At 36.3% G+C, this 26,002-nt stretch overlaps 3 protein-coding genes across 3 annotated transcripts; 1 reads left to right on the top strand and 2 right to left on the bottom strand.

The window, feature by feature from the left end:
- Positions 1 to 7,343: 7,343 nt before the first annotated feature.
- On the bottom strand, positions 7,344 to 14,192 carry snx5 (sorting nexin 5). The gene is made up of 13 exons (XM_038306876.1): positions 14,034 to 14,192; positions 10,289 to 10,393; positions 10,079 to 10,189; positions 9,799 to 9,920; positions 9,577 to 9,700; positions 9,153 to 9,248; positions 8,938 to 9,043; positions 8,783 to 8,858; positions 8,667 to 8,706; positions 8,474 to 8,560; positions 8,079 to 8,238; positions 7,899 to 7,984; positions 7,344 to 7,486 (listed from the first exon to the last, which is right to left on the bottom strand). The coding sequence occupies exons 1-13, from the start codon at positions 14,064 to 14,066 to the stop codon at positions 7,436 to 7,438; spliced, it is 1,197 nt and encodes a 398-aa protein (XP_038162804.1). The 5' UTR covers positions 14,067 to 14,192; the 3' UTR covers positions 7,344 to 7,435.
- Positions 14,193 to 16,440: 2,248 nt separating this feature from the next.
- On the top strand, positions 16,441 to 23,996 carry mgme1 (mitochondrial genome maintenance exonuclease 1). The gene is made up of 5 exons (XM_038306824.1): positions 16,441 to 16,986; positions 18,478 to 18,715; positions 18,793 to 18,925; positions 19,017 to 19,147; positions 22,637 to 23,996. Exons 1-5 carry the CDS (start codon positions 16,473 to 16,475, stop codon positions 22,671 to 22,673), a joined length of 1,053 nt encoding a protein of 350 aa, XP_038162752.1. The 5' UTR covers positions 16,441 to 16,472; the 3' UTR covers positions 22,674 to 23,996.
- si:dkey-76k16.6 (uncharacterized protein LOC566817 homolog) lies at positions 22,452 to 25,058 on the bottom strand. The gene is made up of 5 exons (XM_038306847.1): positions 24,910 to 25,058; positions 24,674 to 24,784; positions 24,482 to 24,590; positions 23,395 to 23,521; positions 22,452 to 23,282 (listed from the first exon to the last, which is right to left on the bottom strand). Exons 1-5 carry the CDS (start codon positions 24,979 to 24,981, stop codon positions 22,883 to 22,885), a joined length of 819 nt encoding a protein of 272 aa, XP_038162775.1. The 5' UTR covers positions 24,982 to 25,058; the 3' UTR covers positions 22,452 to 22,882.
- Positions 25,059 to 26,002: the final 944 nt, after the last annotated feature.

The raw sequence follows: 26,002 nt of genomic DNA, 5'->3' as shown, positions 1-26,002 counted from the left end.
TATGTTCAGTATATTTCTGCAGTGCAAGTGCAATATTCCAAATCAACTACTGTGAAGTCTTTCCGTAGCTCTCTAGTGTGCAGATATGTTTATAGCTAAAGGACCATTCCAGGACATAACAACCTTTCTCTTTTTTATTATATACACTCTTTTTATATTGTCTGTTGTACTCTATACAAACTACTGGAACCAGAATTTCCCAGTACGAATAATCCCAAGGGATAAATAAAGTTGAGACTAAGTCTAAGTCTACTCAGACAGTTTTTCATGGTTTAGTCCTGTTTCTCTGCTTGACATAGCTATTGGCTCAGCATACTGTCTGTACTCTGAACCTTTTTACATCAAAACTGATTTAGGGCTCATCTGCTTATCTGTTTCTTTCCTTGACAAATTTCTTACTCTGACATAGAAAGAATTCAAGCATTCCAAGCATACAAGCTTGGAGTGGATTGCTGAAATGTTAATTACACTTCACAAGCAAATGTCCACTGGCACTGCATGCTTATATAGGAGGAGTGAATGCTGCAAAGTCATCAATTGGGTATAGATATAGAAATAGAAAATAAAATATTTTTAACCAATCTGTCTGTATGATTTGATCAAATGGATTGTGTGAAGTGCCTTGAGATGACAAATGTTGCGAATTGGATGTATATACATAAACTGATTTAACTTTTCTCTTGGCATTAATCCAAATGTTCTTTAAAAGACTCTAATAAACCTTTTTTTTATTTCAGGGAAAGGAGGAACTTTCAGCAGAGCTATCCAAACAAATAAGCAAAGGACACATGGTGCCTGCATATTAAAGTTAGATTTAGCCAATCAGGGAAACAAATGAAAATGTTAACAGAAACCATGAGAAACAACAACATCTTATGTCTGTTACTCTCTCTCTGTTCCTCTTTTTTAAGATTAAATAGTGGCTAGTGATAAATCAGATGTGTTGCAGCAACTATCCATGCATCCTTCTATACTGCCATTTTTTTCTTGTTTGTCTTTGGGCTCAACATCTGAAACTATTGAGGTGGAAGAGGTATAAAACGGATTCTGTTGTGTATCTAATGGCACATACCGCAAGAATTCAGCTTGTAGGGAGGTTTACCAGTTTTGTCCGTTTCTAGCCTCTCATTTTGCTTCTTCTACACATGTTGTTTCTCATTATACTCCTGAATCCTTCCCCTAAAAGACTTCAAAATGTCTGTGTGCAATTTATTTTGGTAGGCATTCACAACAAAGCTTTAGCTATATTACAGCATGTGGCCTCAAAATCTTACTTCTTATCACAAATGAGGAGCAATACCTTCCACACACAAAATTATTGCTTTATCAAACTTGGTAAGCATCATTCAGGCAGCACATTCACATGGTCACCTAAGCTTTAGCCTCTTAAAACAGGAAGTGACTTGTTTCACTGGTGGAAGTCCTCTTTTACTATCTGAGTCATAAGTTCCATGTTGTGTCTGATGACATAGAAAAAGGTGATGATGAATCGTTTCAGTACTTTAAAGCTTATATACAGTTGGCTCTAAATTACTGATGCATTACAGCACCTGCTATGTATTAATTACACATTATAATGGTCAACCTACAACTGGTTCATTGGATTACATATAAGTGCACTCAATGGAATATTTCACACAGCTACATCTCCAAGACAAATGTCTTAAATACTCATCAAATGTGGTGTGCTGCCCCACAGTACAGTTCAAAACATTTGTATTATAATATGGTGGCATCATTTTAGCCCCGACCAATGAGTAGATCCGATGTTTCTCTGATGAATAACCTTCATTGGCTGAATTGTACCTGTACTCAGAAGTTGGAATTTTTCAACTGGAATTTCAAGTTTAAATTATCAGTTTAAAATTTGGGAAACATAACTCCAGAATTCAAGAGAGCTGCTACTTGCATCAACAGTATTGTAACATTTTTATAGTTTATTATAATCAATGTAACATTTAGTCAGTAATACTACTTTTCAGTGTTTATATATCAAGGTGTTTCAATACTGTGTATGTGCGAAAAAACATTGTTGCTGCTGCAACAGAAGCCGTTTTAACCAAATACCAACAATGAATAATGGTGTGTTCCATTTGTTTTTGGAAGTTGAAAATTTCAGACTCCCAATCACAAATTTTAACCTGAAAACCTCAAAAATAAAAATTATGAGTCAGAAAGCTGATGAAAAAGGATGGAACCCGACTTCCATGTTTAAAATGGACAATACTGACATCAACAGTGGTTACATTTTCTTACTTTGACCATTTGAGGCAGTTCTTTATATGCAGCATTAAGTCAGACTTAAGGGGTTATTTTAAGTGTTTATAGTACAATGTTTCAATGCTGTGTATATACACACAACACAGCATAGAACTGTGTTCTTAATCATGATCATGGTCATGGTTGTAACCGTGACCTGTTGGGCCTAGAGAATACAGTGGTTGAAAACTGGAACACCTGCCATATAGATGTTCGAGATCTACCTGTTTTTCAGTGTAGTCCTGTTTTTCTGACTGTGACTGGCTAGATGTGCTCTCTTCATCCTCCGACATGGGAGTTGGCTCGGAGCTCGTCTGCCTGGCTGTGTGTTTCCTGGATGGGGCCACCTTTTACAGTTGCTTTTTTGTATCTCTGCTTCTGTCTCTTTGAACCCCAGTCAGCCTGAGCAGATGGCCGCTCACACTGAGCCTGGTTCTGCTGGAGGTTTCTTCCTGTTAAAAGGAAGATTTTCCTCTCCACTGTCACTACAAGCATGCTTAGTGTGAGGGATTGCATTCGAGTCAATGAGTCGATGCAATCAACTGGTTTTCCTTAGAAAGAAAACTTTGAATTAATTTAACTGTATGATCTGGAGAACTGTAAATGGCCTTGAGATGACATGTGTTGTGAATTGGCGCTATAGAAATAAACTGAATAGAAAATTAACTGAATTGAATTCAACACATTTAACTAGACATTGAAAACGTATCTATGTTTTAGAATGAAAGGGATAAAGTAGACCTAAATCATCTTAAGAATCAGTGTCAGGACTTATAAATTGTTGTTTACAGATGGTTTTCCATTCAATCTGACAGAGTTTTAGGTAATTTGCAGAAAGGTAAAAGCAGAGATGTCTGTCTCTAGATGTACAAAGGTGGTACAGACATACCCTAAATGACTTGCAGCTGTGAATGGAACAAAAGACGTCTCACTAAATGCTAAGCACTTGTGGATGGCACACTTTAAAATTTCCACTTAAAACAAATTTTACAAAGATTTTCCTTCCCTTTTAAATATGTACTGTACAACTTTCTTCAATCAATTAGCTTAAAGATTGTGTTTGTTTGAAAATGCAAAATCGTTCAAAAAGAGTCTGTAGTTCATAGACGTAATTTTGTATAGCAAATTATATTATTTAACCTGGCTTTTATTCAATGGAAATGATGATTTGAAAAGTAAAAGAAAAAACTAACTGAATATCAGATAAAACATCTGATCCTGTTTCACATTGCAAACATAGAGGATTCACTTCAGGTGGTCCTGTAGGTGCAACGTCTCTAATAAAGGTTCTCCAGCGGACACAGTTTCTGTTAAAAAGGTTTTCATATATAGTGTCTGTGAGTTCAGCATGTGTCTATCAATTTTATTTTATTTTTTTTGTGGAACACTTAGACATCAGACAAGTACTTTATTGTAACCTACCAGTATAAGATCAAACTGAAGGTCACTTAACCATGACCCAGACACAGGTAGTAACAAGCTTGGGCTACTTTTCATTTAACAAAATTAAATAGCAGAATAATAGAAATACAATATAATAGATGGGTAGAGAGAGTCACTGTCTTTTTCTTCTTAGCTGCTACCGTTTTTGTCTTAAGTAAATACAATAGCAGCAACAAAAAATGAACATGAAAAAGCTAAATTTAGAAACTTTAAAGACTGAAGCTACAGTCAGGTGAAAACATCTCTATAAATAAAACACTTTGTATCCCAGAGTTAAAAAAGACTGCCCTATTTAATGTCTGCACCTGATTAATCCTGATGTTACAAAAGCAGGCCTTGCTCTTTGGATCCGTATGTTAACGGCCCTTTATAGTTGAGCTTTTAAATGCTGTTTGCTCTGGCCACATGTGGCAAACTAATGTTTACACAGATAATTTGTCGTCTGGTCATTGGTTTGGGACTCTGGTGTTATCCGATGAGCAAAATGATCAAACCTAAGCCTTAGAGGTCACTGTGACTGCAAGACTTGGGTCATCAGTATTGACAAATCCATCAGGGACATATATTTAGCCCCTATGAGACAGTGTCACAAGTTTTTAAGTCTTGTATTCAGCATTTTACCACAATAGAGCTGGAGTTTGAAAGCATTAGGCTTCAATTATGACCAAAAAATCATGAAATTACGACTGTGATATTTTATGACACTGACATTCTAAAATGAATTTAGACTAGTTATGATGTTAGATATTGTAGAAAAAAAACCCATTTGTGTATAGCCTGTGTATGAGCTGCCTATAAATGAGGATATGCAGAGTGCAGTTTGCTGATTATTCCCAAGAGATCCTTGGCATTTCCTTAAAGTTTACCTAACACACCACACTGTCCCATACCGGGATTCACGGTGGTCAATGGATTTAACACACGCATCTACACAGCTGTGTTTAAAGGACCCATATGGTCAAACTTAGTGGGATCAGGATGCATTGGTTAAACAGATACTGCCCCCTGGTGGAGCTTTTAACAACTCTTTTTCTGCTAAATATTTTTGCATCCAATTATCTTTGCTGTTGGAATCAGAAACTCAATCTCTGTAGCTCCTAAATTCATACTATAGTATGTTATCAGTGTTTTTTTTCTTTTAATTTTAGAAAAAATGTTTTGTTTTTTTCAAAAGTTAAAAGAAAAAAAAAATCTTATACCAACAACAGATATATAGAGTTTTGGGGAAAAATATTTTATCACCCTTGTCATGTTAATTGTATTCTTTAGGTAGTATACTTAGAAAATAAAGCACAGTCTAATATTTTATTTCCATGACTGTTTACATCTCAAAGGAATAAAAGGAACATCTAGACCAGTGTTTTTCATATTCCTGGTTCTCAAGTACCTCTGCCCTGCAAGTTTTAGGTGTTTTCTCACTGCTTACGTCAGACTCTTATAGAAACATCATTAACAAGCTTTTGCAGCACTTGATGGCAACTGAGTAGCTTGTGCAATCATCTAAATAAAGTGTGCACAGATAGACTTTTAAAACATGCTGGGCAGTGGTACTTGAGTAGGTTGGAGAACTGTCTTAGATAACACAATGCAACTCCACAATGCAAGTCAATCACGTTTGTGAAATCAAACTATCCAGTTAAGATTATGGATTAATTATATCTGCTGTTGTGCAAAAAGAACAGACAACAGTTGTAAATGAGAAGCAATTAGCAAGGCAACCCCATAAAAAAGGCTGTATGACTAAGAATAATTCCTGACAGTGGTTCAGCAGTCTTATACACTAGGCTATGTCAATGGAAAGTTGAGTGGAAGAAAAAAAAAACCCTGAAAAAACTCTTGAAACCTGATTAAGGCCACTGTGCACCAGAGGCCTGTACAACAAATTTTAATTATAAAGCCCCGTACCGGATTACTTCCAGTCTATCCAGTTTAACCAATGCATAACAATGGCAATCAGGGTCAGCAGTACCATGAAGATGGTTATCAACTTGCAACTCAAAGAATGAATCCAGCTTTGTGGTACCACACAAGTCAGGGTTAAACCTGTAGTTGGCCCACTAACCCAGTAATCCTGCTTCGTGACACAGGTCTGTGGTTATAGCAAGAATAAAAAAATAAATAAAAAAATGTTGTTCATATATATTTTATAGGGTTACTATGGAAAAAGGAGACAATTATTGATGCAGGCCAGCAAAAAGGCAAAAATCTGTCATCAAACAAGCCAGGATGTGCACCAGGATGAGCACCTTTATGCTATGATTCTGCCAATTTAGGCAAAAGGAGCTGCATCCAAAAACTGAGTAAAAATGCTACACATTATGTAAATATGCTTTTCAGATGGTCATTATTTCTTTTTTGCAAACCCATAATTAATCTCATGGAAATAAGATTTAAATTATTTCATTTGACGCAAGCCGAAATCAGCAAAGCTAAGATAAATAAAAATATACCACTGCATGCCATCTATGTTTCCCCTATTGAATAAAAAAAAAAAACCAACAACCTTAAAACGTCTTATTCTAATTGATTAAAATGCATTAATAAATTTCCAATGGGTCATGAAAAGATAGGAAAAACTCCACAATAAATCGAAACGATGACAAAAATATATATTTATGAAAGTAGAATTTATTCAATGCCATTACAAATCCATAAAATGCTGTTTCTGTAAGAAAGGGTAGTATGAAAAAGATTGTGAACAGTTTTAATCTTTAGAAATACATTCCATTTTTTAACAAAAAAAAATATGATTCATTGTAACCCTCCAACAAGCTAGAGCAGGATTGTGAAGAGCCTTTTTCCATCTTTTAGGTGCATATTTTTTAATTTAAAGTAAACAGTTTTTTTTTTACCTGATTTATTTTGTGAGTCTAATAATAACAACCGGGATGAGTAAAGTAACACATTACATTGTCCAAAATACAGAATAAACAGATCAAAGATGTTCAAGATGAATAATAGTGGGGGAGCATGGTGATGTTAATGTCCTCTGATTGCCTATTAATGTTTGTTTATGATATTTGCTTTAGAATTAGTTTCAATATCTTATTTATACAATTAAGTTGAATTTGAGCCATGTTCTCTATGAAACAAGGACCAGGTGTGGAAATAATTTTTAACATACAAAAAACATTTTAATTTCTATTTTTTTTTTTATAAATTCAGTCATGACTTTTTTTTTATATATGTAATGCAGGATGCAGACACTTTTTTCCACTTATAGAAGAGTTGCATTAGAAAAAAAAAAATCTAAACAAAAATCCCAAAAGTACATGAATGATGAAAAACAAACAGTGTAACCTTGTTTTTAAAGTTATCTAAAAGCATAAATGAAGAGGAAGGCTTGGGTCAGAATGGTGGCAAAAATGTGTTTAAGGAAAAGAAGGACCAAAAAAGCTAAACAAAAACTAAGTGCATAAAATTAAGAGATGCTGCATATTTATGGAAGGCCTTAATGATGGCAACCTTACTTTTAGGAGACATTCACACTGAGCTAGAGCTCTACATTAAATAAGACAGGTGGACAAAAGAGCAGGGGACAGGGACTCTGTAAACATGAGGACATTGTGCTTAGTAGATACAGCGTATCTTACAGGGATTTTAAGTCGCTTCAGACCCAGGGTAGAGCAGAGACGTGCCTGGCATCATTTCGATGAAACATCCTGGGAATGTTGGGTTTCCATTTGCAAGGATTGGTCACTTGGTGGTGCTGGGACATTAATACTTTAACGCGTCAGTTGCCCTTGAGGACGTCAACGCATCCTTGCAAAAGAGCCACATTGTTCTGTGGAAATAAAAGCAAACACGTGGTTAATCTAATGATTTTTATTCAGTTTCTAAATTATGACTCTACACAGCAGTAAAATATAACCCAAATGTATTGGGAAAACAATCCTGTACACACCTTAACATTTGCAGTAATATGCTTCATAAAAAAAAAGAAGAAACAAAAAACAGATTTGCTGGGTCAACATATTCAGGCAGCTTTAGACTTTCTTAACATTATGTCATGTTCTAGCTATGCAAACGCAATTTTAATTTAGGCTCATGCTGCCGCTGTAAATGTTTAACTGATTTTATGGCATCACCCAAATTACCAGGGATGTCAATGACTGTTTATAGTGCTATATTCTGAAGCATGATGTTATGACTACAAAAAGCGAGTCAAAGGGAAAGAAAAAGACGATGCTGCCTACCTTAGCATGTTTTATCTCAAGCTCAGCCATTTCTATGAGATTTTTCTTGAAGGCAACAACTCGTCTGCCCTTGAAGCTGGTGAGTTCTGCAACGGTTGTACAGAAGAAAGTCAAATGTTTTATGATTAAAGAAAAAAAGCACAGAATAAGTCTGTGTGTGTAACAAAACAATAGACAAACCTTTTTTAGCAGATTCTGAGAGCTTGTCAAATTTCTGTAGGCACTGCCGCTGGTGTTCCTCTGCTTGGGCAACATCCTTGCCCTTAAGTCTGGCTTTATCCAAGGCCTTGTTAGAGTTCTCGTAATCAACTAATGCTCTGGCTCGTCTGTACAGAAGGTCCTGAAATATTTTAAACATAGTTTAGCATGATGGAAAGGATAATGATGCATGTCTGTAGTAGTTTTTCATGTCTTCCCCATTTTTTCCCCACAAAAGCTCAGTGAAACTCTTTGTAGTATGAGGGAATACCATGACAAAATTTACAGTGGTTTAATGGATATATCTGCAAGGCAATGAAATCTCAGTTGACATATGTAAAGTAAAGCATTTTCTATGAGGTTGGCAAATATCTTACCTTAGCTGCCTGGATGTCCCTCATATAGTATCTCAGCAGCTCTGTGAGTTTCAGCTCCTGATCAGATGCTACCCTTCCCTCCACTTTCTACAGACACATATAAGCAAACATTCAGGTGCCATAAATGTGTAGTTTCATACAATTACAGCATTCAGAAGAGTCTCAGATTGTTGTTCGACATTGTCAGACTTACTCTGAGCTTCTCAAACAAGTCTGACAGCTTCTCCATGTTCCTGAAGTGAAGAGATAAGAATCTGAGCAATAGCAATACAAATCTATTATTATTAGGCATATGTGTTTTAACCTCACTTCTTATTTGGTGTACTGTCCTCAGCGCAGATGCTGTTCAAAGTGGCAGAAATGTGAATGTAATCATCTGCGATATCTGCAACATGGATATTACAGTTAGAATTGAGCAAGAATAACATCTCAAATGTAGATTAAATGTTAATATGTTGAAATACTTTTGTGTGAACGTGTCATTTTCTCAGCTTTGGCAGTGGAATCTTTTATTTTGCTGTAGTAGTCAAGCAAAAATGTTTTCTCCTGCTCAAAAAAGTCATCCACTTCCTGTTCAGGAAACAAAAACATAAAATGTTAAATGAGGAAGTTACTATAACGCCACAACTGTTACGCTGTGATCAACATTATGAGCAGATGATCGTGAACCAAGCTCCACCTTAATTCCTGAGATGAGGACCTCGTCGGCAGACTTCACCATGTTTTTGAAGAATCCTCCAAACATTTCCTTGGCATTTTTTCTCCTCACGCTGAGCTAAAATAAGAGAATCCAGAAAGGACTAAAAAGGAGTCTATATTTGATAAACATGTGATAAAATCTTGGAACAATAAATTCAGATAATGCTCTGGTGTGTAGGAGAGAGTCATCTTGACACAGATATATTTCTCAGTAGCATATGTTCTATTATCTTACGGCTCTCTTCATTTCAGTATATAAAGTGGCTGAGTTCTGCTAGCAAATAGAGATACGTCTAACTGCTGATCACAGCAGGATGCATGTGTCACAAGCCTCTACTAAACTCATCTTCCTTTCTTCCCAACTGACAGCTCGGAAAAGGAAGTCAGCATTAAGAGAAACTCACATCCTGGTCATACTGCAAGAAAATCTGGAAGTTTCTGTCCTTGCTTAAAACGGGGTGCGAAGACAATCTCTGCAAGAAGACTTCGTGCACTTGAACGGTTTTCTTAAATACAGCCAGATATTCACTGGAAGATAAATAGCAAAAATATGTGTTCATGCCTTTTGGCTACATGTCATTAAAAGAATTGATATTTTTTAATCTTGTGTTGAATGGTAAACTCACGCCTCCAGCTCTTGCTTCATTTTAGTGTACTCCTCTTTAGTCATTGTGGCTTCGCCTTCCCCCAGTTTGTGCATCTTCTCCCTTGGGCTCTCAAAATCTGGCTTCGGGGGAGCTGGAGGGATCTAGAAATAATTGAGAAATAAGAGCATAAAAAGGTTTAAAGTGGATTAAAAAAATAACCCTAAATCTTTCATAATTTTCATGCAAAAGATTTGCATATTTTGTAGTACATGCAGGAAAACATTATGGAGTAGCTTTTATCTCTGTCAGTCAAACTCACGATTAGACCAGCATAGTCCTCGGTTTCAACCAGAGTGTCATGCAGCCAGATAAAATCTTCATGCTGCCGGGGAACAGAGGATTCTGGTTTCTGGAAGGAGCTCAAGGTCGTCTGGGAAAATAGATAATGTTCAGCGTTAGAAAATAATGTCAAAAGGGGACATTTATGGAAATCAGATTTTTTTTTTTATTGGCATTTCCTTTTTTTTACCTTTGTATGGACTGTGAACTTGACTTTATCCCTTTCACATAGAGCATCAGGAATATCAATGACAAGCGAGGCATCATTGTTCAAGTCCACAGACACAGAGCGCAGCTGATGAAAAATGAACATAACTTAGTAGTCTGAGACACATTAACATCCAAAGCACACAAATGTGTCTAATATTAACAGGTTAATTTCTGTTAGTTTTGATGATTATTGCTTACAACAGATACCCGCAATTCAGTTTGGAGGAAAATGAAGAACTGATAGAAATATATTTTCATAGAGAAATATCCAACTGCTGAAAAGTAAGTATGTAATAAGTAGGTAATATTTGGTTGCAGAATTTTGTGCACCATAAAGAGTATCAGGGAGACGATTAGCATCTGCCTCTGCTGTGGTGTTAAGGAACCCCAAGCTGCTTTAATGGCACCCCTAGCTTGTCTTCATTAATGGGTCTGGTGGGCGGAAAATCTTCCCACTAAACACGAAAAAAACTGAAGTTCTGTGCCACTAGGGCCTTTGTTTTTAAATGGAATCCTAAATTTACTTTCCTTTTAAGCGGAGGACTTTGGACAACAAATAAACAGCCCAGTTCTTTTAATCATTAGGTATAATTTTTTTACTTTTTTTTATTTTATTTATTCATTTATTTCACGTGTTGCTTCAAATAATGAATTTCACACTTCAAGAACATGCGTTTCAAACTCTTCTTAGGGCTACGTTATCCCCATTGAATCCTTCAGTGCTGTTTTCCTTCCACTCAACCCTTTATTAAACGCTCTGAACAGTCAGCTACGTTGGCCATGACCTTTTGTGTCTTACCATCATTGCAGAGAGCCAACAAATGTCTGGTGCACAACTATCAAGTTTTCCTAAAACTTACATAGAGAATTACATTTCTGAATTAGAAAGTTGCCTTCAGACTGGACTAGTTCTACATCTCTAAGAAACTCAAATTTGACTTCATGAAAACTTAATTCAAGCCTTCTCACTATTTGCATTTGTTGAGATGCATTTGTAAATTTCAAATATGAAAGTATCAGTAGCGCATTATTTAGTTAATGCATCCCTCCAAATCCTCAGTCAGCTGTGTTTAAAAGCCAAACAATAGACAAAATGCTCAGTGGATTACTGTTTACAGAGACTAGTGTTGCAAACCTAAAGCCTTTTCCCACCGTCCCATTCCACTCTTGCTTTAGAAGTTAAATCCCAAAACAGAATATAAACCAGAGAACAACAACCTACTGGTTCAAAAGACTCTGAGTCTTCAGACCCACTAAATAATCTATCACACCATGTATAGTATATGAGCATAAGCAAACTAAACAAGGCTACAAAGGCAATAAAAGCAACAATAATAGCAGCTTACATCTACTGTATGGTAGGATTATTATTTCTAATCTCATTTAGAGTAAGACATGTTATAGTTTAATTTCTGAAGAGGATTTCCAGACCCTTCACTAGTCCAGCTACGACCATAAGAGTTGAATTAAAGTGTAACATTTATAATACAGGTGCTGGTCATAAAATTAGAATATCATGAAAAAGTAGATTGATTTCAGTAATTCCATTTAAAAAGTGAAACTTGTATATTATATTCATACATTACATACAAACTCATATATTTCAGATGTTTATTTTGTTTAATTTTGATTATTACAAATGACAACAAATGAAAATCTCAAATTCATCATATCAGAAAATTAGAATATTGTGAAAAGGTTCAAAATTGATGGCCCCTGGTGCCACACTCTAATCAGCTAATTAACTCAAACCACCTGCAAAAGCCTTTAAATGGTCTTTCAGTCTAGTTCTATAGGCTACACAATCATGGGGAAGACTGCTGACTTGACAGTTGTCCAAAAGACGACCATCGACACCTTGCACAAGGAGGGCAAGACACAAAAGGTCATCGCTAAAGAGGCTGGCTGTTCACAGAGCTCAGTGTCCAAGCACATTAATAGAGAAGCGAAGGGAAGGAAAAGATGTGGTCGAAAAAAGTGTACAAGCAAGAGAGATAACCGCACCCTGGAGAGAATTGTGAAACAAAACCCATTCAAAAATGTGGGGGAGATTCACAAAGAGTGGACTGCAGCTGGAGTGAGTGCTTCAAGAACCACCACACACAGACGTATGAAAGACATGGGTTTCTGCTGTCGCATTCCTTGTGTCAAGCCACTCTTGAACCACAGACAGCGTCAGAAGCGTCTTGCCTGGGCTAAAGAGAAACAGGACTGGACTGCTGGTGAGTGGTCCAAAGTCATGTTCTCTGATGAAAGTAAATTTTGCATTTCCTTTGGAAATCAAGGTCCCAGAGTCTGGAGGAAAAGAAGAGAGGCACTTCATCCACGTTGCTTGAAGTCCAGTGTAAAGTTTCCACAGTCAGTGATGGTTTGGGGTGCCATGTCATCTGCTGGTGTTGGTCCATTGTGTTTTCTGAGGTCCAGGGTCAACGCAGCCACATACCAGGAAGTTTTAGAGCACTTCATGCTTCCTGCAGCTGACCAACTTTTTGGAGATGCAGATTTCATTTTCCAACAGGACTTGGCACCTGCACACAGTGCCAAAGCTACCAGTACCTGGTTGAAGGACCATGGTGTCCCTGTTCTTAATTGGCCAGCAAACTCTCCTGACCTTAACCCCATAGAAAATCTATGGGGTATTGTGAAGAAGAAGATGCAATACACCAGACCCAACAATTCAGAAGAGCTAAAAGCCACTATTAGAGCAACCTGGGCTATCATAACACCTGAGCAGTGCCACAGACTGATCGACTCCATGCCACGCCGCATTGCTGCAGTAATACAGGCCAAAGGAGGCCCAACTAAATACTGAGTGCTGTACATGCTCATACTTTTCATGTTCATACTTTTCAGTTGGCCAACATTTCTATAAATCCTTTGTTTTTATTGGTCTTCAGTAATATTCTAATTTTCTGATATGATGAATTTGAGATTTTCATTTGTTGTCATTTGTAATCATCAAAATTAAACAAAATAAACATCTGAAATATATGAGTTTGTATGTAATGTATGAATATAATATACAAGTTTCACTTTTTAAATGGAATTACTGAAATCAATCTACTTTTTCATGATATTCTAATTTTATGACCAGCACCTGTACTTCATCCTTGTAGTATGCAGGAAGAGCCTGGAGGAGCTTAGAAGCTAGGCCCCACACCCATTTTGTGCAAACACTGCTGAAATCAAGTCAACTCCTTAATCATTAGAAAACCTTACACAAATGATTAACATTAAGTGTTTGATTTAACTTTTTTTCCCAAAAGAATACAAAATAACTTCTCCTGTAGCTTACTCTTACCATTTATTTCTGAGGAAAACAGTTAAACCTTTCCGATAAAACTCAAGTTAGAAGATATGTAACAGATTAATGAAGAAAGAGATTAGCCTACAGTATGACCTGTCCTACACAGATTACTTTTTTTGAATTAATAGTTAAAAAAAAAAATAGCGTTTGATTCTCGCTACTTTACCGCTAATCGGTGATAACAAGAAAAAAAGAAGAGGTAACTTTTCAACTCCAACACCTTAATTCAGCGAGAACTCAAAAGCAAACGATCATTAAAACTTATAGACATCACTTTTTTTAAATGTAACTCATTGATCAGGCTATCGATATACCGTTGAGCAATTTTAGCCAAAGGCTAACAGAAACCAGTCAACAACTTTGCTAAAAAGAAGCGTAACACAGTCTCAAATTACACAGCAATACGGAGTTACTGTACCTTTTCCTTGTTACTGTCATCTATGGACGTCATGATAGCAAGCTAATTAACAAAACAAAGAAACCCCCAGGAAAATAGAAGGTCAAACTAAATCAAACTAGATGCAGGAAGCCGTCTTTTCGGTGGCTGTTAGCTATCTAACAGGCTGTCAAACTGTTGCTCCGCCCCAATCCCGATGATGAAGATTTAAACCCCACCTTACTTCGATGTGATTGGTCAGAAATTGTTTCACTAACGACGCTATTGGATGAATTTTAATCAATCAAATCCATGGTCAATACAACGTTTTTTTTATCCACATAAAAATTTGAAAACTTTCTTAAACCAGTAACGATAATGACCTAGAAAAATGCATAGAGCATAATTTCTCAAGGAAGCGTGTAAACATTACACCTGTAGACACCGACATAGTTTTTGTAAGTGTTCTTTTTTATGATAAAACTCTTGCAAAAGCTTTACATTGAAATAAATCACAAATAACTAAATAATTAAAAGATTAATCTGATGGATACTGCATAAAAAAAAAACATCCAAATAACTATACACACATTTAAAAATCACATTTAAAACTTGTTTGTGAAAGCTATACTGCCAACATTTCCATTCTACAGTTCAATTACCTTATGGGTGAATCAAAGTATATATTTTCGAGCTACAAAATAAATACATTTTAAATACATATATCAGAATTGGTGCTTTAATGGATTTCAGAATTTCTCCAAGTTATCATTAGTTTATCTAAATTATCATAGTTATTGGAACTTGCATAAAATGTCATATTAAATATTAATCAAGAATATTCAATCATAAATATCAATGTTTATTTTTGTAAAAAGTTCTGCTCTCTTTTATCAAAAGTGCCCGTGTTTCATATATTAAATTATATAAAATTATTATATTTATGTTTTTGCTGTAAATATAACTTAACCATTTTAAATTGTCAAAGGGTTCACAATTTATGTTTTGAAACTTTGTTTAACTTTCTTGTTTGAGTTACCCTTGTGAAACACTTTAAGACACAAATTAAGACAGATCTTGATTTTAATGAGTTCTATCTGGTTAGATAAAGGCAAAAAAGTAAAATAATAATAATAATTATTATTATTATTATTATTATTATTATTATTATTATTATTATTATTATTATTATTATTATTATTAATTATTATATTAAAGGAATAGTACACCCAAAACATGATTAGCCTTCATTTTCTACTCACCTCCATGCTGAACAACACTCTGGAGTACTTTTTTGATATCTCAAATGCATCTGGAGATCTGGGAGACTTCTTGCTGTCTGCTGACATTCAAATAATGGAGGTCTATGGCGCCCGAGACAGAAAGGTCCACAAAAGTCCACAAAAACTTGTCAATATTCCTCCATACTGCTCGTCCAATGTAATCCAAGTGTCCTGAGTGGGTAGCATCCAGAATTTACTCGAAACGAAGTCATTTAGAACGTTTTAGAGCCTAAACAGTAGTGTATAGGATTTCCTAATAGCGCCCCCATGCGCGCTCACGATTCTACGGAAGCCGGCAGACCAAACCAGCGCATTCAGCTCGGCAAAGAACTCATGCTCTTCCTCAACACTGAAGTCCTCAGACATTTTTCTTTCGTTGTTTCTTTCTTTGCACAGGTAAACAGCACATTTCTTCTTCTACGCTTGCATTATCGGCAGACCAGACGCTGAATGCGCACTTCCTTCCGGTTTGGTCTGCCGGCTTCCGTAGAATCGTGAGCGCGCATGGGGGCGCTATTAGGAAATCCTATACACTACTGTTTATGCTCTAAAAACATTCTAAATTACTTCTTTTCGAGTAAATTCTGGATGCTACCCACTCAGGACACTTGGATTACATTGGACGAGCAGTATGGAGGAATATTGACACGTTTTTGTGGACTTTTATGGACCTTTCTGTCTCGGGCGCCATGGACCTCCATTATTTGAATGTCAGCAGACAGCAAGAAGCCTCCCAGATCTCCAGATGCATTTGAGATATCAAAAAAGTACTCCAGAGTGTTGTTCAGCATGGAGGTGAGTAGAAAATGAAGGCTAATCATGTTTTGGGTGTACTATTCCTTTAATAAGCAGGCTATAATTTGACAATAAGTATCTATGCTGAGGAACGAAGTCACGGGTCTCCATTCATCTAGTGGGACGTGTTTCAAGGTTACACCCTTCCAAGTTGGGTAATGTAGTTTATTTCTGTATCTCTTTGCTGTCATGAAGCCACTCCAGAAACTTCACTTCCCGTCTACCAGTTTCAGTTCCAGCTTCAGGCGCGTCGTTTAGAAACGCGACTGTTTACATGGGCGGTAGCTGGAACATGTCGAGACAAGTGCCCAAAACAAAACAGTGCTAAACTTTGCTTTAAAACGCGAAACTACCAGTTACGCGTTTCATCGTTCTGTGCTTCCGTTGTGTTGAAACCGCAAGAATGTTCGTTTTGAGCCGCGTTTTGTTCTGTGGAGGCGTCATGGTCCCTGAACGCACCTCCCTCACTGTGTGTCAATTCTCCGTTGTTCACCGCCTCACATCCCCCAGGAAAAACAGTCCCTACAGCTCTGTGGACAGTGAGCGCTATTCCTCTCTTGTAAAATCCGTCATGTCCTCCCGGGTCAGCTCTCAGACCCCAGAAAGCCTTCAGGCTGAAGACGATCAGATGTATGGACCGGTTGTCAAAGCGCAGATGCCTTCACGGAATGAACCCAGGGTACCGAAAATACTCTATTCTCTCTTAAACTCTGAACGAGCTCTAGAAACTGAGGATCCAGAGACCGGACCACCAACCCGGATTATGTTAAATCGGGGACAGGGGAGACCGTTTGTCCCGAGTGTGACTCGCATTCTTCAGCAGACCCTTTCTTCAGAGCAGAGCTTCTACCTGGAGAGATGGAAGAGGAGGATGATCGCTGAGCTTGGGGAGGAAGGCTTCAAGGCATACAGCCAGAGTAAGGTTCTTTTAATGGGTGGACAGAGATCCAAACACTTGTTCTATGGTAGAAAGAGAAATGCATGTGTTTTGAAATATTTTTGGCCAAAAAAAAAAAAAAAAAAACATGACCAGAGAATAATACATTAACATTGTTTTTCTAATCTGACACTAGTGATGGTTAATGAGGCATCCAGACACATTTTTTATTGCCAAACTGTATTAATACTGTGTTGATACTTTGATGACCTTGGGTGCTTGTGGACTAGAATAAAAAAAAAAAAAAATTTAAATACAGTAAATACGGTAAACTTATAGTCAGTTTGAATTTAATTTAAATCCAGATAACTAGAGTGATAACTAAGAGGAACCGGATGACATAACCAGAGGCGTAGCCAGAAAGTTTTTATAAGGGTGGCCAGGCAATAACCAATGTACATTGACCGGTCATGCCAAAGACTATACTTTCCTAAAGCCTTTTCTAACTGTTAAAAGCATATATTTAAACATCCGTGCTTTTTGGATAAAAGGTATAGTGAATAAAATTCTTTCAGGTTTGAGTTTTGGGGAGAATCTTTTCATTTTTCATTACTTACCTACTTTTATCAACATTCTGCATAATATTGATATTTACAAGTACTAATATTTACATAAATTGATTATTTAATATGTTTTTATTAAAATAGTAATTTATAAAAGACTCCTAGATGACTTGCAGAGGCACACGATCTTCTCCTGACCTCATATAACACAAATTTAGTTCTGAAAAGAGCATGAATTCTGTACTTATCATCTTTAATGTTACTATATTGATGTGCATAATTAACCACAGTGTTTTTGTTGTCAAGAAGTTATGAATACATGAAAAAATAGTAAGTAATACATGAAAAATGAAAATCAATATTCTACTTGAGAGTATTACTGCTGCCACCATCTGTATTAGAGGTAAAAAAAAAATGGTTGGGGTTGACATTGATTGGCTAAGGGTGGCTATGGCCACCCCTGCCCCCCCAACTAGCTCCGCCCCTGGACATAACAAAAAACGTAAAACAAATATAAGATAAACATAGTCCCTCACGCCTGAAACTTTTCATTTGCATTGAAGCTGCTCTATATTTCCTGACCGATTTGATAATAAACCGCAAAAGATCAGAGATTTGTTTAGCTAGATGGATCTCATTGTCAGATGAGCTCAGCTTATAAACATAGTTTAGTGCGTAGGTTGGAAACGGCCCCTGTGTTTGACACATGACACATTGTCATGAAACAATGCTCACTTTAAGAGCATGACTCATGCGCAGATGCATTAGTCTAGCTGGATCCATCACTAGCTGAAACCCAGCTACTGCTAAAAGCATTATATCTAGAAAGCATTTAATAATTAGATAAACACTAAAATCTTATGAAACGATGGTTATACTGCCCTAGTCACCAGTGTATCCTTTAATAATAATACTACTAATCAAATGAGTGTAATGCACTGGAAACTAATTTCATGTCTTTTTCCCAGATCTTTTCAAACAAGGGAAAGATTTCCATGCGGCTCTGGAGGGCATTCTGACCTCTGCCGAAAGATGGAAAAGTGGGAATCTCTTGGAGACATCAGAGTTTCCTCCTGAAGTACAAGGATACGTCCAAAGCATCTCTCACGTATTAGAGGACGTAAGAGCAGTGAGGGCCATTGAAAGCACTGCGCAGCACAGTGCCCTGAATTACTTGGGAATTGTGGACTGTGTTGCTCGCTACAAGTAAAACTCTTCTGAAACTGACTTTTTCACTTTTTCGTCTAACCTTCATGTCTCTCATAATATTCTCCTTTCCACAGGGGTGTGTTGTGTGTTATAGATTGGAAAACTTCGGAAAAACCCAAACCATTCCTCAGCAACACCTATGACAACCCTCTTCAAATAGCAGCATATGCTGGGGCTCTGAACAGTGATGACAACTACAAATACCAGGTGATCGATGTAGTAAAATACCCATTATTTTCTCTGAATTGTGAGTCCTTTAAAAAAAAAAAAAACAGTTTTTATTTTCTTGTCACTGCAGGTTGAAAATGGGCTTATAGTTGTTGCCTACAAAGATGGCACACCGGCTCATGCTCACCAGGTAAACGCAGAGCTGATGTCAGAGTACTGGAAAACATGGTTATTACGTCTTGAAGATTTCAGTGAACCCAGGTAGCAATGATTTTTATTTATTTATTTTTTTTTTTTTATTATTATTTTTTTTTTAACATTTTCTTTGCCAGAATAAATGGTTGATCAGACTAAAAATGTGTGATGTTAACATATCGGTCAGAAAACTGATTACCGATGCGGCAGGATCGAAATGAGAAGGGAGGTTTAGGCTGATTGACAGTCTGATCAGCGTGCATATTCTTAAAGAGGCAAGCTGAATTGAATGTGAATGTGCACACCGCTTCAATGTGACATTTAAATAAGAAATAAAAATTACTTCTAATTTGAGCCTGTTTCCATAAATCCCATTTCGAGAAATAAAATAGATTTAAAAATCTGGTTACACAATTTTGGATATTCCCTGCAATCCCTTTTTAAATTAATCTCACTGGTGAAAGTTAAAGCAGATACAGAATGTGCGTTAATTCTCACCTTAGTGCACTGAACCATAAATTTGCTTTTGGTTTCAGTTTTCTCTCAATGAAGACATTTTAAATCTCATAAAAAGCAAGAAAGGGAAGCACAATGGATGTCATCCATGGCGCCATTTTGCAATCTCCATGGCTCACTATTAGAGAACAGACCAGAAAAGTGACAAACTACCAGACAGACCCTGAGGAATTACATAAAAAATACTGTCACGATGACAAAGTGAGCATTTCTCTTGTTCCGTTAAAATTTTTTTATCTTTTCTACACTTCACAGTTCTTACAAATTTATGTCTTTATGTAACCCAGGTAGAATATTTTAAATTCAGTTTTCCACTTCTATTCTGCTCTTTTCACAATTATTATTAACAAAGTGTGTCCTAATTTGGAGCCCTGATGAACTTTAAATATATGTAGTTTGGGTGTGATGCCAGGGGGAAAAAATGTTTTTTATTTTTTCCTACAATCACTATCAAACTGGTGTTGAATTTGCTAAATCCTAGTAGAAAATGCACTTAAAACTGATAAGGTTTTATGGGATTTAGCTGATCTTTTTCAGCATCAAACATGTTTAGTGTGGCGAAAAACAGAACAAATGTCGTTGCACGCTTGCACAATTGTGCACTGCTAGCACATTTTCAGTGCATAAGAAAATCCATGTAGCACAAAAAATAAAATTCAAAACAAGCTGTAAATCAATTAGGCCAATAAGATTTTTTATGTATCATTTTTAACTTAAAACCAACAATGAAAATATGAAAAACAACTACCTGTTTATGAGGTCTTAGATCATCTTGTCTTTATAATCATGATCACAAATGACCTCAGGTCATGCTGCATGTGCCAGCCAGCTTTACTAAAATCAGCTGTTCTGGCACATGATCTAATCTTCCATGCCAGTTTCAAATATCACTATCAAATGAGCTTTATTAATACATTTTAATACATTTAAGAGTTGTATTTGGATGAACATGTTTAAAAAGATATGAGTGTCCCTTAAGAAAAGATCAGTAAATGTCATTATTCAGTGCTTAAAAGAGCTAAATGCACCTAAATAAAGAACCCAACAGGAAGTAGAATATGTGGAGGCCAGAACAATGAAACTCTCACCAATTTGTAACAGCCCTGATATCCGTTTAAGATGCATCTGCTCCATGTCACTTTTGTTCAGCTAAATTCAAGTACATAATGAAGCAAAAAAGTAAACAGTGGTAAATCAGTACATTCTAGTGGCTGCTGAGCTTGATGTGAGGACTTCAAGGAGATCTCACTACTTGTGGATATTTGTGCTACATTTCAATCATCCAGTGCTGAATGTGAAAGAATATTTAGTTTAATGAATATCTACAGCATCCAGAAATTGTCATGAAGTAGCATATTTGGACAACCATTGGAGAAGTGAGGATGACATGTGGAAAAAGCGCAACAATTTTGTTTCTTTCATTTTAATTGTGCCAAATCACTTAAATTAAAAGTAAACCAATTCAAACTGCTGCTGTAATCACATATTCTTTTAATTAACAGTGCAACTTGTTATGATCATGGGTTTATAACAAATTTATTATTGGTGTGTGGATACAGCGTGCATATCAGATGTTCTCACAGTGAGCAGAGTACTCAGGGGCTTGTGTGTATGCCTGGGCATATGAAAAATTAGAGGGAATATTAAAGAGGAACCTCATGTCTATTCATGCATGGGAGCAATCTGTGATGCTGTGGCCCTGTTTTTCTTTCAAAGAAACACTTTTAAAAGCCATCGGTGTCCTTGCTGAATCAGTTTAAAGCTGTTTTTACACCAGAGTCTTGTTCCTGTTTGTCAGGAACAAGAATCAAGGACAAATATGTGGGAACGACCTATGGCACTGTTTGCATAGTTTTTCTGGCATATTTAATACTAATATTGATGACTTTGTTTTTCTGAACACCACTGCAAAGTGATGATCCAGGGATATTTGAGCAGGAAAAGGATCCAAAACATGTGACCAAACCAACATAGAAATGTTCGACTATATACAGAGTGAACCCTGTTTCATAGCTATTTTAGACCACAGGATTAAATCCTAAACAAATCCTGTTGGGTGAGAATGGTTGACTCATATTCTATAGAGAATCAACACAGTATTGGTCAAAGATCACATTGTCTCAATAAGAACCTTGTGAAATGTTCTAGTAAAGGACAAAGTGCTGTTCTATTACAAACAGGGGATGTCTAAAGGTTAGACAGAAGGCTTACCGGGAAATGTCAGGTGGCCATTTAGTTTAAAGACACATGAAGAAATATATTGAAAATAAAGGTAATTTCTTAGTCTAAACCAAAATATTTATTGTAAAAATAATTTTTTTTTTTGCCCATCTGTTGTCTGACTATCCATCCATCCGTCCACTTTCTGTCATGCTTATCCCAAGCGGGTTCACCAGGGGTGCTGGTGCCTATCTCCAGCTGTCTATGGGCGAGAGGTGGGGTACACCCTTGACAGGTCACCAGTCCTTCACAGGGCAAGACGGAGACAAACAATCATTCACGCACACACTCATATCTAAGGAGAATTTAGATAAGCCAATTAACTTAAATTAAGTCATGTTTTTGGACTGTGGGAGGAAGCTGGAGAATCTGGAGAGAACCCACGCATGCAAACTACATGCAGAAAGACCCCGGGCTGGGAATCGAACCTAGGCAGTAGTGCTACTCACTGCACCACTGACCAGCCTGTTGTCTCACCAATGGATATTTAATATGAAGCTATTGGGGCACCATAAGGGCATAAAAAAAAGGAAAGAGTAGCCACAAAAGCTTTGAGCATCTTTGATTGTACTAATGCTTTGAGGTCTAATACAGGGATTAAAGGTGTCTTTGATAGGGATTATCTGCTCTAATCTTTGGTTTTGAATTTATTGATTGTTGTTCAATGTCCACCTCTTGGTTCCTGGGAGGAAAAAAGTCTGATCATTCTACTGTAAAAGGCATTAAGTCCAAACGCTGAGCGATAAATTCATAATTAAGTAATAGTTTTTCCTTTATCTCATTTTTTCTAGTGTAATATATACACATTTTCTTTTTCAGATCAAGTGCTTCATCAAGTCCATCTCCTGAAAAGTGAGACGTGTCAAGAGATCTGCACTGACAAAGTTCCAGCTTGATAACTGAAGCCTGAAATAGAAACTAAAAAATTAGAAATGTTTTTTCTATTTATTCTCAGCTCTTATTGTTTTTGAAACAAATGCAAATAACGTGCTCACACCTTGTAATTATGATTTTTTTTTTAATGTTTCAACTAATATATAAGTTGATGTTCTTGTATGGAAGCATTTATAAATGATTGAATCCAAACCACGCTTCTCTATAGGAGGGGTCCTCTGAGAAGCCCATGCTTTTGAAGAGCTTGTAGGAGACTTTGTTCTCCTCCTCTATGAAGCAGAACACCGGGTATCCCTGACCAATGAGTTTCTTAGCCATGCTGCTAATCAGGACTTTAGCGTAGCCTTTCCCTCTGTGCTCCGGCAAAGTATACAGCATTCCAAGGGCACAGGACACATAGGTCAACATCCAGGACACAGGCTTTCCTTCGGCATCCATCACACAGCAGGACGGGAAGTTTGTAACCATGTTGCGGATCATCCTAACAGCCTCTTGGTTCTTTGAAAACTTCCATGTCTGATTCACCAAGTCGATGTGGGATTCATCCAGGGAGTCGATGCTGATCCCTGAGCTGATGCACAAAAGACAGAAAAACATTTCAGAGAGGTTTCTGTTATGTTAATAAGACATTATTTTAATAACTTTATATACATTGTTTTTGTGTTTTGTAAAGTTGGTTGTACCAGTCTATAGCGGGTAGCTTGGATGCATCGTCCAGGATCATCATGTGACAAATGGACAGTTTGTAGCTGGGAACATTCCTTTCTGATGCAGCTGTTTTAATGATTTCCATGTGTGGAAGACTGATCCCTATAACACAAGCAATCACAGCTCGAGTAAAACCTGGTGTGCATTTTTTCCATAAATAAGATTAATATAACATCTGTCTGCAGTGGATTGCATGGTTTGTCACCTTTCAAACACAAATGTCAATGGTTTTTACTGGAATATTATATTGACAGAAAAAAGTACAAAAAGAACACATGCAGGGTATTTTATGAATAAGATGAAGATTGAGGTGTGAATTTGTACATGATGCTGGATACTTAAAGTGCAATTGCTATCTTTAGTAATCTAATCAGTTAACAGAGCCCATCTGGGTGTATTGCACTGCAAAGACCTTGGTTTGTTAGAGAGATGTGTGAATTCAGACAGGTCAGGGAAAAATTGAAGGGCCGTTAATTGCCATAAGAAATCAAATATTGGTCAGATATTTGTTTCGAGATATACAGAGCTGGTGGAGACAGGTCCAACAATAAGCCGTTTTCCTAAGGATTATAATATGTGATAGGGTATGAATAATTTTGCAAGGCACTCTATTATAAATAAGGAAGCATATTTTTACTCTGACTTTATTGCTTGTCAATAAAACAGAAAAAGAGAATTTGTGCAAATTAGGAGAAATAAGGAAGAAGCATCTGGTTCTGTTTTTTTTTTAATACAGCACAGTTGATTCATTTAAATCATCAGTCCCTGCAGGTGCACTGTTTCTATACTATGTACAAGTGGAGCATTTTAACAATGTAAATATGAAAAGGCTTCTTGAAGACTGATAAGAAAATAAGTTTCTTACAGTTAAGGTGTAGTACTGCATAAAGACTTTGTGATCCATGCAGATGCTGTCTTCATATCTGTGAATAACTGAAAGGGGACTTTGGACTCAATAAAGTCTAAAGCAACATTTTAACTTGAAGTCGTGGAGTAAAATGAGTTAATCGGATCACAAACTGGAGGATTTAGTTTAAACCATAAAGATAAATACGTTCTTACCAAGACAAAGATACCTGCTCCAGTCAATTACAGAGGTTTTCCTTATCGTTTCCATGAGAAGGACTTCATCCTTTGCAAAAACCATTGTGTCTTTGAATAGATCACTTTTCTGAAACAAAGGCAGATGTGCAGAACTTTATGTCCTGGAACACAGAAATAATGTCTGCATGGAGTTATTCAAACTATTATTACCTGTTCATACTTGGGTTTGCAGATAATTACACTGAACCCTGGCCATCTGTCCACTAAAACAACGTATGGATCTGATTTCACTCTGTTTCTGAGGACCAAGAAACCATAAATCTGTTGAAATAAAATAAGGCGCACAGCTTTAATCCAAAGACTGGTAACAGAAATAGGTGGGTTGCAAAGTGTAGGCATGTTCGTTAAATAAATCCACGTGGTGACCATAATTGTAGCAAACGGACCTTTAATGATCGAGGCAGACAGCGACGCAGTTCAAACTCTGCAGCTTTCTGTTGTTCTTCATTCAGCTCCATGATAAATGCTGGATGTGAAGGAAAAGCGTCTCTCCAGGGAAAATGGGCGGGGCTTTTTTTCGCCTCTGTTCGCACTTTCGAGAGAAATTATTTCCAGGCAGAAATGGAAACATGAAAGTTATGAAACAATAATATAGCATGGAAAACTTAATTCTTAATACAACACAATAAGAATTTCAATAGGAGAAGATTTAGATTTATGGTAAAGATATATATATATATATATATATATATATATATATATATATATATATATATATATATATATATATATATATATATATATAAAGATAATGTTAGCTATAAAGTGAGGATTGGGGCCACTGAAAAAGATAAAAAAGTTAACTGATTCTTAAATTTTATTTCAGTTTAATATGGGAAAAAAGTCAGAATTCTGAGATTAAAGTCAGAAATTTTGAGAAAAAATTCATAATTCTGAGATTAAAGTCAGAATTCTAAAAAAAAAAGTCAGAATTTTGAGATTAAAGTTAGTATTCTAAGATTAAAGTCAGAATTCTGAGAAAAAAAGTCAGAATTTTTAGATTAAAGTTAGTATTCTAAGATTAAAGTCAGTATTCTGAGATTAAAGTCAAAATTCTGAGGAAAAAGTCAGTATTCTGAGATTAAAGTCAGAATTCTGAGAAAAAGTAAGAATTCTGAGATTAAAGTCAGAATTTTGAGAAAAAAGTCAGAATTCTGAGATTAAAGTCAGAATTTTGAGATTAAAGTCAGTATTCTGAGATTAAAGTCAGAATTATGAGGAAAAAAGTCAGAATTATGAGATTAAAGTAAATATTCTGAGATTAAAGTTAGAAATCTGAGAAAAAAGTCAGAATTCTGAGATCAAAGTCAGTAAACTGAGATTAAAGTCAGAATTCTGAGAAAAAAGACGGAATTCTGAGATTAAAGTCAGTATTCTGAGAATAAAGTCAGAATTCTGAGAAAAAAGTCAGAATTCTGACTGAAAAAAAGTTAAAAAAAATTAACAGATTTCTGGTTTAAAAGACACATTGTATTCAGA

Source organism: Cyprinodon tularosa, unplaced genomic scaffold (genome assembly GCF_016077235.1).
Source record: "Cyprinodon tularosa strain WSP-4 unplaced genomic scaffold, ASM1607723v1 ctg116, whole genome shotgun sequence".
NCBI classification, from domain to species: domain Eukaryota; kingdom Metazoa; phylum Chordata; class Actinopteri; order Cyprinodontiformes; family Cyprinodontidae; genus Cyprinodon; species Cyprinodon tularosa.
Note: the sequence above shows the minus strand (reverse complement) of the source record. Positions and strands in the feature narration are given on the sequence as shown.

Bases quoted from the DNA above. Each gene is read 5' to 3' on its own strand.
- snx5 (XM_038306876.1), bottom strand. From the start codon at position 14,066: ATGACGTCCATAGATGACAGTAACAAGGAAAAG. The intron at 9,921-10,078 runs GTGAGTTTGACT...AATTATTTCTAG, and splicing joins AGGACTATGCTGGTCTAATC to ATCCCTCCAGCTCCCCCGAA. The intron at 8,707-8,782 runs GTGAGGTTAAAA...TCTTCACTTCAG, and splicing joins GACAGTACACCAAATAAGAA to GAACATGGAGAAGCTGTCAG.
- mgme1 (XM_038306824.1), top strand. From the start codon at position 16,473: ATGTTCGTTTTGAGCCGCGTTTTGTTCTGTGGAGGCGTCATGGTCCCT. The intron at 16,987-18,477 runs GTAAGGTTCTTT...TCTTTTTCCCAG, and splicing joins CTTCAAGGCATACAGCCAGA to ATCTTTTCAAACAAGGGAAA. The intron at 18,926-19,016 runs GTGATCGATGTA...TTGTCACTGCAG, and splicing joins ATGACAACTACAAATACCAG to GTTGAAAATGGGCTTATAGT.
- si:dkey-76k16.6 (XM_038306847.1), bottom strand. From the start codon at position 24,981: ATGGAGCTGAATGAAGAACAACAGAAAGCTGCAGAGTTTGAACTGCGT. The intron at 24,785-24,909 runs GTCCGTTTGCTA...TTATTTCAACAG, and splicing joins GTCTGCCTCGATCATTAAAG to ATTTATGGTTTCTTGGTCCT. The intron at 23,283-23,394 runs GTACAACCAACT...TTTGTGCATCAG, and splicing joins AAGCTACCCGCTATAGACTG to CTCAGGGATCAGCATCGACT.